The sequence below is a fragment of the Ziziphus jujuba genome, chromosome 11 (genome assembly GCF_031755915.1).
Source record: "Ziziphus jujuba cultivar Dongzao chromosome 11, ASM3175591v1".
NCBI classification, from domain to species: Eukaryota; Viridiplantae; Streptophyta; class Magnoliopsida; order Rosales; family Rhamnaceae; genus Ziziphus; species Ziziphus jujuba.
The window spans coordinates 12,433,365-12,447,500 of record NC_083389.1 but is presented as its reverse complement, the minus strand read 5'-3'; the positions used below and the strand labels follow the sequence as shown (position 1 = coordinate 12,447,500).

Sequence of the window (14,136 nt, the reverse complement as noted above, 5' to 3'; positions counted from 1 at the left end):
CTTTTTTTAAGATGAAAAGTGTAAGTAATGCAAATTAAGGGAAGAAAAATTCGCCGTTCACCATTAAACCAATGCCACCAAATCAAAAAAAGTTAAACAAATAAAAATACTACAAGTTTAAGATTGTTTCAAAAAAGGTCATCGTGAGAACCATATATCTTCTTTTTTTTTTGGGTAAATGTGATAACCATATAGATATGCGTGGTTATAAACATGGAAATTATATATAATAAGCCAGAAAGCTAAGGACCTTTTGAATTTTAAAATAAAATAAATAGGTAGATTTATTAAAAATAAAGGTGAAAAAAGCTCAAGGACACCTAAAAAAATATAAGTAAATGGTTAAACATATTCTTTCTTTAGCATCCTTTCTCTAACGCACCTAATCCACGGCATGACTTTCCTAGCCACCTTGTAATTGTAGTATTTATTAACTTAATAACTTGCATTAATTTAAAGTATAGAGAAATGGAAAGTTAAATAAGAGATGTTGACAAACACAAGCATGGAAAATTAATAATGCTACGACTACAAAAACCCCATATCTGTTTACATATTTAATGCTAAAGCAAAGGTGTTTAAAGGAAGTAGGAACTCCTTGCCATTGGTAAATTCTTAGACCTATAACTTCTACAAATCAACCATCAATATGTATGTTTTAGTTTAGCTTTTTTTTTATAGAAACAGAAAAAAGCAGTAAAGTAAAGAACATTCTTTGTTTCAGACTGATATGTGTAATTTGGATGTTAGCTTAATGAAAGTTGCTTTCTATTAAAAATAAAATAAAATAAAATAAAATAAAATAAAATAAAATAAAAGAAGAAGAAGAAGAAGAAGAAGAAGGAGAAGAAGAGAAGTTTCCATGTGGTAAAAGAATATTCAGATAGGCCATAGCAGCGTTATACACTCCATCTAGTGTATGTATGAATTCCATCTAGTGTATGTATGAATTGGGTATGGCAGTCTCCATCTATTGTATTTATGAATTCCATCTAGTGTATGTATGAATTGGGTATGGCAGTCTAGACCCCCTAACGCTGTTATGGCCTATCTGAATATTCTTTTACCACATGGAAACTTTTCTTTTTTCTTTTTCTTTTTAAAAAAGAAAAGAAAAAAGAAAAGAAAAGGATGATCTTGTGAATAATCAAACCCAATAAAAAGGAAAAAGAAAATTGTTAGGATTGCAAACGTTTTAATGCTCATTTGGGTTTTAGCTGTAGCTTATATAAGTATCATTTATGCTTATCAGCTTCGATTCTTGCATATTCAATGAATCTTGGAGAAGTAATGTGGTCATAACACAATTGCCTAGCTTATTGACAGTATCAAATATCTATAATCTATTTTACAGCTCGTGAAAATGCACAAGCTGTGACATACAAAGATGTTCTTTAGTTTTTTTGGTAAAAAAAGATTTCTTTAGTTATATGCATGCAAACCATTCTTTTTTATTTATTTTTTAACAGCTTAGCTAATAATCCACATTGAATGAAATGCACATTTATACAAGTAGGGTCATCTTCTATCCATACTGGGATATAGTTCCCTTTAACAAAAGCCACATCTTTTCCAAAAATACGCTCCTTCCAAAAAAACACATATATACAAAACAAACAGTTGTGTATAAATTATGCCCTTTAAAGCTCAGAAGAAAACAAAGCGCATATTTAGATAATTTTGATTATGAACCAGCAGGTTAGTGGTGGTGATGGAGATGAAGAAAGCAGAGGAGGAAGATGGTGGAAAAGAATGTTGGACATGGAAGAAGCAAAGAAACAAGTGCTATTTGCTTTGCCAATGATACTTACTAACGTTTTCTATTATGGTATCCCTCTGGTTTCGGTTATGTTCGCCGGCCACCTTGGTGAGCTTCAGCTTGCTGGTGCTACCCTTTCCAATTCTTGGGCCTCTGTCTCCGGCTATAGTTTCATGGTAATTCATATTTAGCCCTCTCTCTCTCTCGCTCTCTGCCATTTTTGCTTTTAAATTTGTTGATTCTGACAGGGATGGTTATTGTAAACAAGAAGCCATGCACTCTAACTTGCTCACAAAATAACAAGAAAATCGATAAGTGTTTCAAAATGAAACAGTAGCCGGAACTTGCTTAATTCGGTTCATGTTTTCCAGAATCGATTTTTCTTTTTTGTTGGACCCAAATTTTGTTGTATTCCTTGGACATTATAAATAGTTTTTGATTATATATAGCGATAATTTCATCATTTTTCTTGGCTCGACATTCTATCACTTTTATATATATATATATATATATATATAAAAAACAAAACAAAACAAAACAGATATTTGATTCTAGTACTAATTTTTCCGCTTCTATGTGATAATCCTTATGCATTATCATTGTTCATAAGTAATACTACAGTATTATTTGCACAATATTTTGTACAACAATCATTTTTTCACTCTGCATCATTTATCTTCATCATTAGCCATTTTCTAGGCTCCATTTTGTTGTCAAGTATAAGTTTCTGCTCTGTTTCAGGTTGGGTTAAGTGGAGCTCTAGAGACCCTTTGTGGGCAAGGATTTGGTGCAAATCAATACAATATGTTGGGGATATATCTGCAAGCATCTAGCATCATATCCTTCATCTTCTCTATCATCATCTCCATCCTCTGGTTCAATACAGAGTCCATTATGATTCTTCTTCATCTAGATCCACAAATTTCCAAGACTGCTTCTGTCTATGCAAAACTTCTGATTCCAGGCTTATTTGCCTATGGCTTCCTACAGAACATCTTGAGGTCTTTTCAGACGCAATCAGTAGTCATGCCTCTGGTTGTCCTCTCGTTGCCTCCTTTGGTGTTTCATATTGGCATCACGTATATTTTGGTCCATATGACATCACTTGGTTTCAAGGGTGCTCCAATGGCTGCTTCAATTTCATTGTGGATGTCAGTCCTTATGTTGGTCATGTATGTAGCCTTTTCAAAGGAGTTCAAAAATACATGGAAAGGACTTTCATCGGAATCATTTGATTACTTTTTTACAACTTTAAAACTTGCTCTGCCCTCTGCAGCTATGATATGGTGAGTGTCGCCAGGTTTTCATTTTTGGTTTAGATGAAAGAAAATTTTATTCACCTATAAAAAAGCAAAAAGCAACAGCTTAGAATATCCACAAACAAATAGGCAAACATTGTAAAAATTCAACAACTCTCACTACACAACTATAACTTCTACAAGTTTTAAACTAATTGTGATTGAATTATGAAGCCCAATTGTAATGGAAATTTTTATTTAAACTGATCTATCTTGGTACATTTCAGCACATTTAGCAAACATATCGCATCCATCAACTAGCTAAAGGGTTGAAAATTTTAGTTGGATGCTGCATAAGACGTGTAATGAGAGTTGTAAAAGTATGAAATAGATATTATAGTAAGCAAATCTCATTTACAATTTTTTTTTTCCAGTTTGGAGGGCTGGTCTTTTGAGATTTTGGTGTTCTTGGCCGGATTGATGCCAGACAAAAAACAATCTACTTCATTAATCGCAATTTGGTAAGCTTTCATGGTATTATAGTCCTTATATGTTAACTTTCTACTTCTTCATCGGGCTGACTCAAGTAGGCTATTTGAACTATATGTTCAGTGTGCACACAGAAACAGTTGCTTACATGATCATATACGGCCTCAGCGCTGCATCTAGGTTGGCAGAAAATACTTAACGTTAGTTTTTTATTTTTCCTTCAAGTTCTCCATTGATTTGGCATATTCTGTATTCTACTTTGATATTAAGAAAATCCAAACTTTAATGTAACAGCACGAGGGTAGCAAATGAGTTAGGAGCAGGAAAACCTAAGCAAGCTAAGAATGCAATGTGTCACGTCCCGCGAAAAAGGACTTCCCGATAGCGAAGCAAGTTGGGAACCTGCTATCGCGCTTTGGCAATTTGAAGATCATATCAAAAGGTTCCATGAAGCAAGCTCGACGAGGACGTCGACGGCATAGGTGGGGGAGAATGTCACGGTTGAAGCATTTCATCAAACACTTGGTGAGCATTCTCTCCATTTTGGGCCTTCCAATCCATTTTGGGCCTTATAATCCATTTTGGGCCTTACAATGGGCCAAGCACCTAGAGTAGTGTAGAATTCTCTAGAACATTATGGAGAACTCTAGGTCAAGCCATGTACATATCAATTCTAGATGCTTCTTTAGATATTTTATGTAAAGGAGGTGGGAAGGATCTAGACACCCATTCTCCACCGTAGGATTAAAGCAATTATAGCCGTAGGATTAAGCTTTGTATGCCTATAAATAGGTGGAGGCCTCATTTGGCCAAACCATCCAAGAATCCAAGAAATCTCATCTATACTTGTAAAGCTCTCTTTCAAGTAATATACTTTCATTCTCCCAAACTCTCTTTGTGCTCTAGCTTTCTTTGCTTAGTTCTCTCTTTTAGTGGGCAAAAGGCTTACTTAGTTGCAACAAAGAGTCGGAATAGCAACTAAGGCCGCACGGCTTGAAGGGTAAACAAACAAGTCTGTGACAAGTGGTATCAGAGCCAAGGTTAAAGCTAGCATCTAGAGCAAAATGTCTTCATCAGAGGTTGTGATTGAAGAAGCAAGGGGAAGGGAGGTCATCCCCGAAGCTGCAAGGAAGGGACGTGGGCGTTCAAAGTCGAAGGACGTTCTCACCGCCATGGAGACCAAGGTGGTCAAGATGGAGTTGGCCGTTGCCGACATGTTGGAGCGGCTTGATTGTGTGGAGCAAGGCATGGAGGAGCTCGATGGTCGTGTGGGTGACCAAGTGGGGGAGCTTAGAGGTACCATGCAAAGCACCAACGAGGCCAACACTGAGGCATGGCGTCATGAAAGCCAAGCTTTCCAAACAAAGGTAATTGAAACCTTGTCCCTTATGCAAGCTCAATTAGATGAGTTTAAGAAGAGTTTAGAGGAGACACGAGAGGATTGGGCGTTATGCAAGAGAGCTGCAACTAGTGGCACGGCCACCACCCAACAAATAGTCTCTACTCCAAGGGTAGATGTTCCCAAGCCCAAGGAGTTTAGTGGGAGAAGGGATGCAAAGGAGTTGGACAACTACATGTGGCACATGGAACGATACTTCGAGGCCTTGGATTTCCAAGACGAGAAGCAAAAGGTAAACACCGCTACCCTCTATCTTACTAATCTTGCAGCGGTATGGTGGCGTAGAAAGCACGAAGATACACAACGGCAACTCAAAGATCACATTCGGCGGGCAAGGAAGAAGGCGCGACGTGGGCGTCGCGAGTTTAGGTGGGGGAGAGTGTCACGTCCCGCGAAAAAGGACTTCCCGATAGCGAAGCAAGTTGGGAACCTGCTATCGCGCTTTGGCAATTTGAAGATCATATCAAGAGGTTCCATGAAGCAAGCTCGACGAGGACGTCGACGGCATAGGTGGGGGAGAATGTCACGGTTGAAGCATTTCATCAAACACTTGGTGAGCATTCTCTCCATTTTGGGCCTTCCAATCCATTTTGGGCCTTATAATCCATTTTGGGCCTTACAATCTATTTTGGGCCTTACAATGGGCCAAGCACCTAGAGTAGTGTAGAATTCTCTAGAACATTATGGAGAACTCTAGGTCAAGCCATGTACATATCAATTCTAGATGCTTCTTTAGATATTTTATGTAAAGGAGATGGGAAGGATCTAGACACCCATTCTCCACCGTAGGATTAAAGCAATTATAGCCGTAGGATTAAGCTTTGTATGCCTATAAATAGGTGGAGGCCTCATTTGGCCAAACCATCCAAGAATCCAAGAAATCTCATCTATACTTGTAAAGCTCTCTTTCAAGTAATATACTTTCATTCTCCCAAACTCTCTTTGTGCTCTAGCTTTCTTTGCTTAGCTCTCTCTTTTAGTGGGCAAAAGGCTTACTTAGTTGCAACAAAGAGTCGGAATAGCAACTAAGGCCGCACGGCTTGAAGGGTAAACAAACAAGTCCGTGACAAATGGCTGTCTCACTCAAGCTCTGCTTGATTCTTGCTTTGGCTATTGTTTTGGCTCTTGTATTTGGTCATAATATATGGGCTGGTTTTTTCAGTGACAGCTCTGCAATAATAAAGAAATTTGCTTCCATGACAACCCTACTTGCAATTTCAATAGTTCTTGATTGTGTTCAAGGTGTATTATCAGGTTAGGAACTCCCCCAATTTTGACCTCTTTTTTTTTTTTTTAACATTTTCTTTTTGGTATTTTTCTTTATGTTTCCTTGTTGATGGAGGTCAGTTTGGTAATGCAGGAGTGGCCAGAGGATGTGGTTGGCAGCAAATAGCTGTGTATGTAAATTTGGCATCATTCTATATAATTGGCATGACTATTGCAATCCTTCTTGGGTTTAAGTTCAATCTACATGCCAAGGTGATAGAACTTATCTAATTTCTTTCTTGCTTGCTTTTACTTTTATAACAACGATATTTTTTTCATGGACTGATTTTGACTTCCCTTAATTTGATATTTCATTTTGTTTTCAGGGTTTGTGGATTGGATTGATTTGTGGTCTCTCATGTCAAGCTGCCACACTTTTAGTCATAACATTGCGTACAAAATGGACCAAATTGGATATATCTGCAAATGTAGATAAAGAAAATTCACTTTCGGTTTAAATGAATGTGGATTTATATATATATATATATATATATATATAGTGATAAACAAAATTCAGAAAATTGAAGGAATGATTTCTCAGGGAGCATATACGGGTGACTTTTTTTTTTTTTTTTTTTTTGGGTTATGTAAAAGGGGAAAAAAAAAAAAAGGCAAAAATTAGTTCCAATTTTCAAACTTTTAAAGAACCAAACATTACGAGGTTCTTAATTGCAGTCTTGTAATTTTCCTTCATACCAACATCTTCTCTCTTCCAAAAAGAAATATGAGACAAAAATATTCTAATTGAAAATGCTTATTTTAAGTTGTTTTCTGGTTGATGTGTTATGCGTACGGAATTGGTTGAACAAAGGTGAACTTAGCCCGGTTAGGGATAAATGCTTCCTAAAATGCTACAATTAATTAGTTTGGGTACAAGCTCTTTTGGAAAAATTGTTCAAATTCTCTCATAAACAGTTTTTAAACTTTAAAAATCAGAAATAACTTTTCAAAAACCATACCAAACAGGACATTATGGCCATTATGGTCAATAGGGTTTATGATTGTATAAAGAAATTAACTTTTGGGGTATCAATTAGATTGCTTCAATAAGAATATTAGCAAATAATGATAACAATTTCGCACTAATAATAATAATAATAATAATAATAACAAATATGAAACCACGATAAGATGCATAATTTGTCTTTTCAAAAAATAAAAAGCAGAATTTGTCAATTTATTTCATGTCAATGAAGGGGCATGGCTTTTCTCAAAAAGAAAAACATTTAAGAGGCATGGCGCATTAGGTTTTAATAAGTCTGAATTAATATGTTTGGTGTGAATGAATGACAATGCCTTTGTCATGTAGTAAATTAATTTCTACTGCCACTAACGTAATGTGGGGCTATGGAAGTTCCTCTGTTTCACCAACATCTATCTACCAGATTCTTGAAGCAATTAATATTTCGTTATTTTCCTATTAATTGTTTATGCTTCTTTTCTTTTGTGATTGGTTAATAATGTATACGAACAAACTAAATTCTTATTTATATTCTTCATCACCAAGCCATCTACCCATTGTACATATAACATCCAGAGACAGAAAAATGAAATTGCAAACATAAATGTAGCGACAAGACTTTTACCAAACAATATATATATATATATATATATATATATATATATGTATAAATTCAGTAATAAATTCATAAAAAATAAAAATAAGTTTTAGCCATAGTAATTAGTATTAGCAGCTAATACTAGTTGTGGCTAATTATTAGTAAATATAGCTACAATATAGCTAAATACTATTTATGGCTAATAACTTGTGATGACATTTATTGTGGTTAAAAATATTTAACCACAAAATATAGATTTTTTTTTCTTTTTTGATGGAAGACAAAATATAGATTTGTAGCCACAACAAAAATACCCTTTTCTTTTTGTTAGTGAAAAAAAAAAATTTAATTATCTTTCATTTTCTTTCTTTTTTTTTTTTTTCTTGATGGAGAATATAAATTTTGAATTCACCATCCAAGAAGACACATTGTTTTAGAGTTTGTTTAATAATTTATAAAAATAAAGCTTTTTCTTACAGAGTTTTTTATAATAATTTTTCAAAAAAAAGAATTTTATTAAACAAGCTGCTGGTAATAGTGGATTGTGGATAAAAGACTGCATAAAAAATTTCTAAATTTTCAAATATGAATTAAATAAAAAAATTTTAAAAATTCAAAAATTGAATTTCAATGAAACAATTTAAAAAATTAATTTTTATATAATGTAAAATGCCTTAATTGTTTAAAAAAAAAAAAAAACTTTTGACCATAAAAAAAAGTGCTTTAGGACCCCACTAAAAATTAAAAATAAAAAAGAAAATAAAAAAAACACACTGGTCCAAACGGACGCTAAAACTAAATAAGCCAATACAAACTTGCACGTTAAAACCATGGCACACCCTAGTGTGCGTGTGTGTATATATATATATATGGAGAGAGAGAGAGGTATTTTAATAATAGAAAAAGAAATTAGAGAGGGATAAAAGTTTCGCAGGCATGTTCAGAAACGCAGGCATAGATAGTAGCAGTGGTACTACTACAGCACCATTGCTAAAGTTTCGCAGTCATGGAATTCATGAAGATGAAGAAGAAAACAACAGCAAAGGAAAGTGGTGGAACAAAGCCTTGGACTTTGAAGAAGCAAAGAAACAGGTGCTTTTTTCTTTGCCAATGATAATCACCAATGTCTCCGGTTATATGATCACTTTGATATCTGTCATGTTCGCTGGCCATCTCGGCGAGCTCGAGCTCGCCGGAGCTACACTTTCCAATTCATGGGCCACAGTGACCGGCTTCGCTTTCATGGTACGTACAAAAACAACTAGTTAGATGAACATAGGAACTCTGTTACATATATTTTTTTTCTTTCTAATTATTAGGATTTCGTTTTTCTTGTTTCAAAAAGATTGGGTTAAGTGGAGCTTTAGAGACACTTTGTGGACAAGGTTTTGGAGCAAAGCAGTACAGAATACTAGGAATATATCTACAAGCTTCAAGCATCATATCCATCTTCTTCTCCATCATCATTTCCATCTTCTGGTTATACACTGAGCACATACTGGTTTTTCTTCAACAAGACCCTGAGATTTCAAAGAAAGCGGCTGTCTATGCAAAGTTTCTGATTCCAGGGCTATTTGCATATGGGTTTCTGCATAACATCTTGAGGTTTCTTCAGACACAGTCTGTTGTGAAGCCTCTCTATGTCCTCTCAGCGATTCCTGCAGTCTTGCATATTGGCATCGCTTATGGTTTGGTGCATGGGATTGAACTTGGTTTCAAAGGAGCTCCAATAGCTGCTTCAATTTCTTTGTGGCTGTCAGTCATTTTGTTGGCCACTTATGTGCTTTATTCTAAGGAATTCAAGCATACATGGCAAGGGTTTTCTTTGGAGTGTTTCAATTATGTTTTTACTGACTTGAAACTTGCCCTGCCCTCTGCTGCTATGATTTGGTAAGTATATATACCATAATTTTATTTTATTCTGTTTTTGGATTTGAAAATTAAATCATTATATGCTAAAAAGAACAAAAAGAAACATCTAAAAAACAGATTGCAAAACTTTTGCTTAGACTGCTCCGAAAACCTCATTCAGAAAAATTCAATAATACAAAAAATTTTACTTTTGACTTGTTTGACAGAGGAAACAGAGTAAGCTACCTTTCCCATACCAAAGCTTGTCCTTAATTTGCACTCCGTAGACAATCTATTAGCAATTGATGAATGGGTTGTTGGGCATTAATTAGTAGCATTTAAATTCTTAACCATGGACCATGCAAAGATTTTCTTCTTTTTTTTTTTTTTTTTTTTTTGGGAAAAAGAAATTATGCAAAGAATTTGTTAAAGCACTCCAATGTCTTGTGGGGCCTGCACTGTTGGGTATTGGCTGTTAAACTATAGATGGTTTGGGGAAAAAAAGACTACAGAATTGAAGCCCACTCAGCCCATTTGATCGATCCAGTCCATTATCTACCCTCTCTCTCTCTCTCTCTCTCTCTCTCCCCTTTTTTTTTTTTTTTTTTTGTCAGAACTAGTAATTTAACCATTTCATTTTTAGCTAGAGTAAGTTTAAGAAAGACTTATTTTTAGCAATTTTTCAGCTAACAAGTTAAATTTGTTGGCATTTTTGGATCCTTGTATTCTAAACTTATCATAAATGAACAAAGTAACCGAATTCTGATCCAGATGAGTAAAAGGATTGGAGTCCAATTGATGTAAGCATAAGTACTTTGTAATCTACGCAATGATTATCTAGTTAAATTTTGTTCATTCCAAAAGCTGTAGTGTATGGTAAAGAAGCTATTCCATATTAGAATCTCACATTTAAGATATTGTTTTCTTATCCAGTTTGGAGTATTGGGCTTTCGAGATTTTGGTGTTCTTGGCAGGACTATTGCCAAACTCAACAGTAACAACTTCACTAATCTCAATGTGGTAATTAAGCTTGTCTCCATTTTCCCTTGCTTATATTCCTGCATTACTCTACTGACTCAGATACACTTTTTTTTTTTAATTAATCTCAGCGTACATACAGAAGCAATTGCCTTCATGATAACATTCGGTCTCAGTGCTGCTGCTAGGTACATATAATTGGCACATCAATTACACACACACACCTACATATATATATATATATATATATACACACGCAAAGAATTTCATGTCTCTGCCATGCTTCATTACTGTTACTTATATTTATATATGTTGTATGTGTATATATAGCACAAGGGTGTCGAATGAGTTGGGAGAAGGAAATCCAGAGAAAGCTAGCAATGCCATGGCTGTCACCCTGAAGCTATCTGTGCTTCTTGCTGCCATAGTGGATTTGGGTCTACTGTTTGGTCATAACATATGGGCTGGTTTATTCAGCGACAGTTCTGTAATAATAAACCAATTTGCTTCAATGACACCCTTCCTTGCACTTTCTATAATAGCTGATTCCATTCAAGGTGTCCTATCAGGTTGGTGGATTTATTTTCTACCTTTTTCTTTTCTTTCCTCAGGCTTTCTAAGAGAGTGAAATTAATGTTTACTCTTGTGTGTGTGTATGTGTGTGTGTGTGTGTGTGTGTGTGTGTGTGTGTGTGTGTGATTTCAGGAGTGATAAGAGGATGTGGTTGGCAGAACAAAGCTGCGTGTGTGAACTTGGCCACATTCTATTTAATTGGCATGACTATGGCAGTACTTCTTGCTTTCAAGCTGAACCTACAAGCCAAGGTGAAATTATAATATTATGAATTGCTTCTTTTTCTTGATTCAATATTCCTTTCAATTTTTGTTAATATAGGTTTTATTAATTTGTTTGTTTAATTTCTGGATTTTGTGTTTTTATTTTTGTTACAGGGTTTATGGATTGGTTTAATATGTGGTCTGGCTTGTCAAGTTGGTACTCTTTTGTGGATAACACTGCGCAAAAAATGGACCAAATTGGATATATCTGAGAATACAGACAAAAATATTTCAGTTTTGGTTTAAATAAATTTGAATGTGAGGCAGTTAATGTGTTTTCGTTATTCTTCAAAAAAAAAAAAATAAAATAAAATAAAATGTGTTTTGGGTAGAAAGGTCACTGCAAATGAATGAAAGTCAATGTATTTTTAAACAATTCAGCTAAACTGTTATATGTGATCTCTCCATAAACTTTGTGACCTAACTTGGAATAAATAAATGCAATTATGAAAATATTTAGGATTGTTTTTTTTTGGATGGATTATTTTCCTTGGTGATTATTTTTTTGGAATACATACTTTAAACTTTTCTTCTTCTTCTTCTTCTTTATTACAATCTGCCTGGTGTTTAAAACACCCAAACAATCTGATTTAGCAACCCAAAAAAATAAATAAATAAATAAATAAAAAATAGAGAAGGCTTTTCGAGAATATGCAAATCCAAACTAATATTTGTGGCTAATTTTGGCAAGATGGTCAGCAACTTTATTACACACCCTAAAAAAAGGTTGAACAGAATAGAAACATCAATATATATTTCCTTTAAAAATCTCTTTGCAACTAGCAGTAATTCATGAACAAGGGTGAGTAGATTCAATTTCTCCACTCATCCAAAAGACAAAGATGTGTAAGTTATCTCTACCTGACTTTTCTGATTCTTGGCCACAAAAACAAACAAAGCAAAATCAGACTGCCAACAATCTAATCATAGAGAGTCTTCACCTTGTAGACTAACTTTCAGCAACCTTATTGAAACAAAACAATAATATTTTAGCACAATAATTTCTTTTCTGTGGCAAAATTCTTCAATATGAACTCAAAATCAATTCCCTTGAACCGCTCCATCCGGGTAAACTGTTGTAATTTCTTAGTTAGGTTTATTTTGAAATTGTATGCGTCAATTTAATTTTGTGAATAAATTCAAAATCCGTTCTATTTTGAAGGTCCAAGCTTGAATAAGGTTTCTTGGCCCACTTAAAGTGGGAAGTGAGGCTTATACATTTACTTATCAAATGAACATATTTCATTATGTGAAAAAAAAAAAATAATAATAATAATAATAATACTGGAATTATGAAAATATTTATTAAATTTATTTATGAAATAAGATAGTAATATTTAATTAATTTATTTTTTAAATTTATTTATTCATTCAAAAATGTACTAGATTATATAAATATGTTAACAAATCATATTAGGACATGTAATATTATTAAAAAATTAAAAACAAATCATTAATTTTTTATTATATATATATATATATATAGTGATTATCTGCCCCAATTATTAATTAACTTCTGGGACATGTTTATTTTTTACTTTTTTAGTAACAAAATAATAATTTTTAAAGAACCTTTCCAATTCTATACCTCTACTATATATTGATCATTCATCTATAAAATTTATGGGTGTGTTACTATCAAAGGTTAAATTGATCATACCAGCACACCTTTACTTTGATTCACCAAAAAAAAAAAAAAAAAAAAAAGAGCAAACTTTTAATAGCACATTTTTATTTTTTTATTTATTTATTGGTGAATAAGCACAACTTTAATTACTTTGTTTTTTTTTTTTCAAAAAATTAATACCTCAAACATAAAGGATATAAAATTAAAAGAAACCTAAAAAGTTGCTTATGTAGCAAGCTAAACACAGGAGGAAATGAGGGTTTGTAATCAATTTTCTCATTTCTTAATGTAGGCTGAAGTCAGACGAAATTGGATTATTTGAGTTCCTATTAAATTGCTCATTACTGTTATAAAACTCAAAATGAACATTAACTGCAAACTGATTTAAAATTTTTGGAATACTAATTTTAATTCTTTTTGTCAAGTTTGTTAATATGATTCTTAGTGTTTTTTTTCCAAAAAACTACTAAATGCGTAGATTATATTGAATATAGTATATGAAAATAATATTAGAACTATCAAAATATTTATCAGACTTATTTATAAAATCAATTCAATATTGGTAAATATTTTTGTAACTTTGGTATTATTGATTATATACAGAGGGATAATCCATCCCAAAAATACTCCATGCCAAGTTTACAGTGAAACCACGGGGTAAACATTATCAATACAATCCATAAATCATGTTATAACAATTTAATCTGCTATATAAAAAAGTTCATTCTTTCGTATTAGGTTTTCAAACATAAAAAATTAAAGTATAATTAAATTCATGTAATTAATATTTACAATCTCAGTAATGCATTTCACTAGTGTTCATCAATAATAGTGACAAACATCTCATGTAACTATATAACATTTAAAAGGATTCGACGAAATCATTATTAATTTGGAGAAATATAAAATTGAAAGATTTTATGATACTTAGTAACTGTACATATTCTACTAATCGAATGCTTGAGCCATACATGTTGGTCACTTAAGCATCATAATTAAGGATTTTGCTGTTGCAATTTTCTTTCTCTTTAGTTTATTACCATATTTACAAAAACAATAACAAAAAGGAAATTTTAAAAAAAAAATAAATAAAATAAAATAAAACAAAACAAAACAAAACGAAAGAAAGAAGTT

The 14,136-nt window shown here is 33.2% G+C and overlaps 2 protein-coding genes across 4 annotated transcripts; both read left to right on the top strand.

Annotated features, from left to right (window-relative positions):
• The first annotated feature begins 1,531 nt into the window (after positions 1-1,531).
• LOC107422391 (protein DETOXIFICATION 18) lies at positions 1,532-6,933 on the top strand. 3 transcript variants are annotated; one of them, XM_060812558.1, is made up of 8 exons: positions 1,532-1,935; positions 2,501-3,045; positions 3,432-3,518; positions 3,610-3,666; positions 3,781-3,838; positions 5,959-6,139; positions 6,246-6,364; positions 6,478-6,933. In XM_060812558.1, exons 1-8 carry the CDS (start codon positions 1,687-1,689, stop codon positions 6,607-6,609), a joined length of 1,428 nt encoding a protein of 475 aa, XP_060668541.1. In that variant the 5' UTR covers positions 1,532-1,686; the 3' UTR covers positions 6,610-6,933. The 3 variants fall into 3 exon arrangements, with proteins under 3 accessions (XP_060668541.1, XP_060668542.1, XP_060668543.1); XM_060812559.1 differs by lacking the exon at positions 3,781-3,838 and having other exon boundaries at positions 6,048-6,139; XM_060812560.1 differs by lacking the exons at positions 3,610-3,666; positions 3,781-3,838 and having other exon boundaries at positions 1,533-1,935; positions 6,048-6,139.
• Positions 6,934-8,595: 1,662 nt separating this feature from the next.
• On the top strand, positions 8,596-11,845 carry LOC107422392 (protein DETOXIFICATION 19-like). Its single transcript, XM_048465690.2, has 7 exons — positions 8,596-8,955; positions 9,056-9,600; positions 10,495-10,581; positions 10,671-10,727; positions 10,870-11,108; positions 11,245-11,363; positions 11,490-11,845. The coding sequence occupies exons 1-7, from the start codon at positions 8,647-8,649 to the stop codon at positions 11,619-11,621; spliced, it is 1,488 nt and encodes a 495-aa protein (XP_048321647.2). The 5' UTR covers positions 8,596-8,646; the 3' UTR covers positions 11,622-11,845.
• Positions 11,846-14,136: the final 2,291 nt, after the last annotated feature.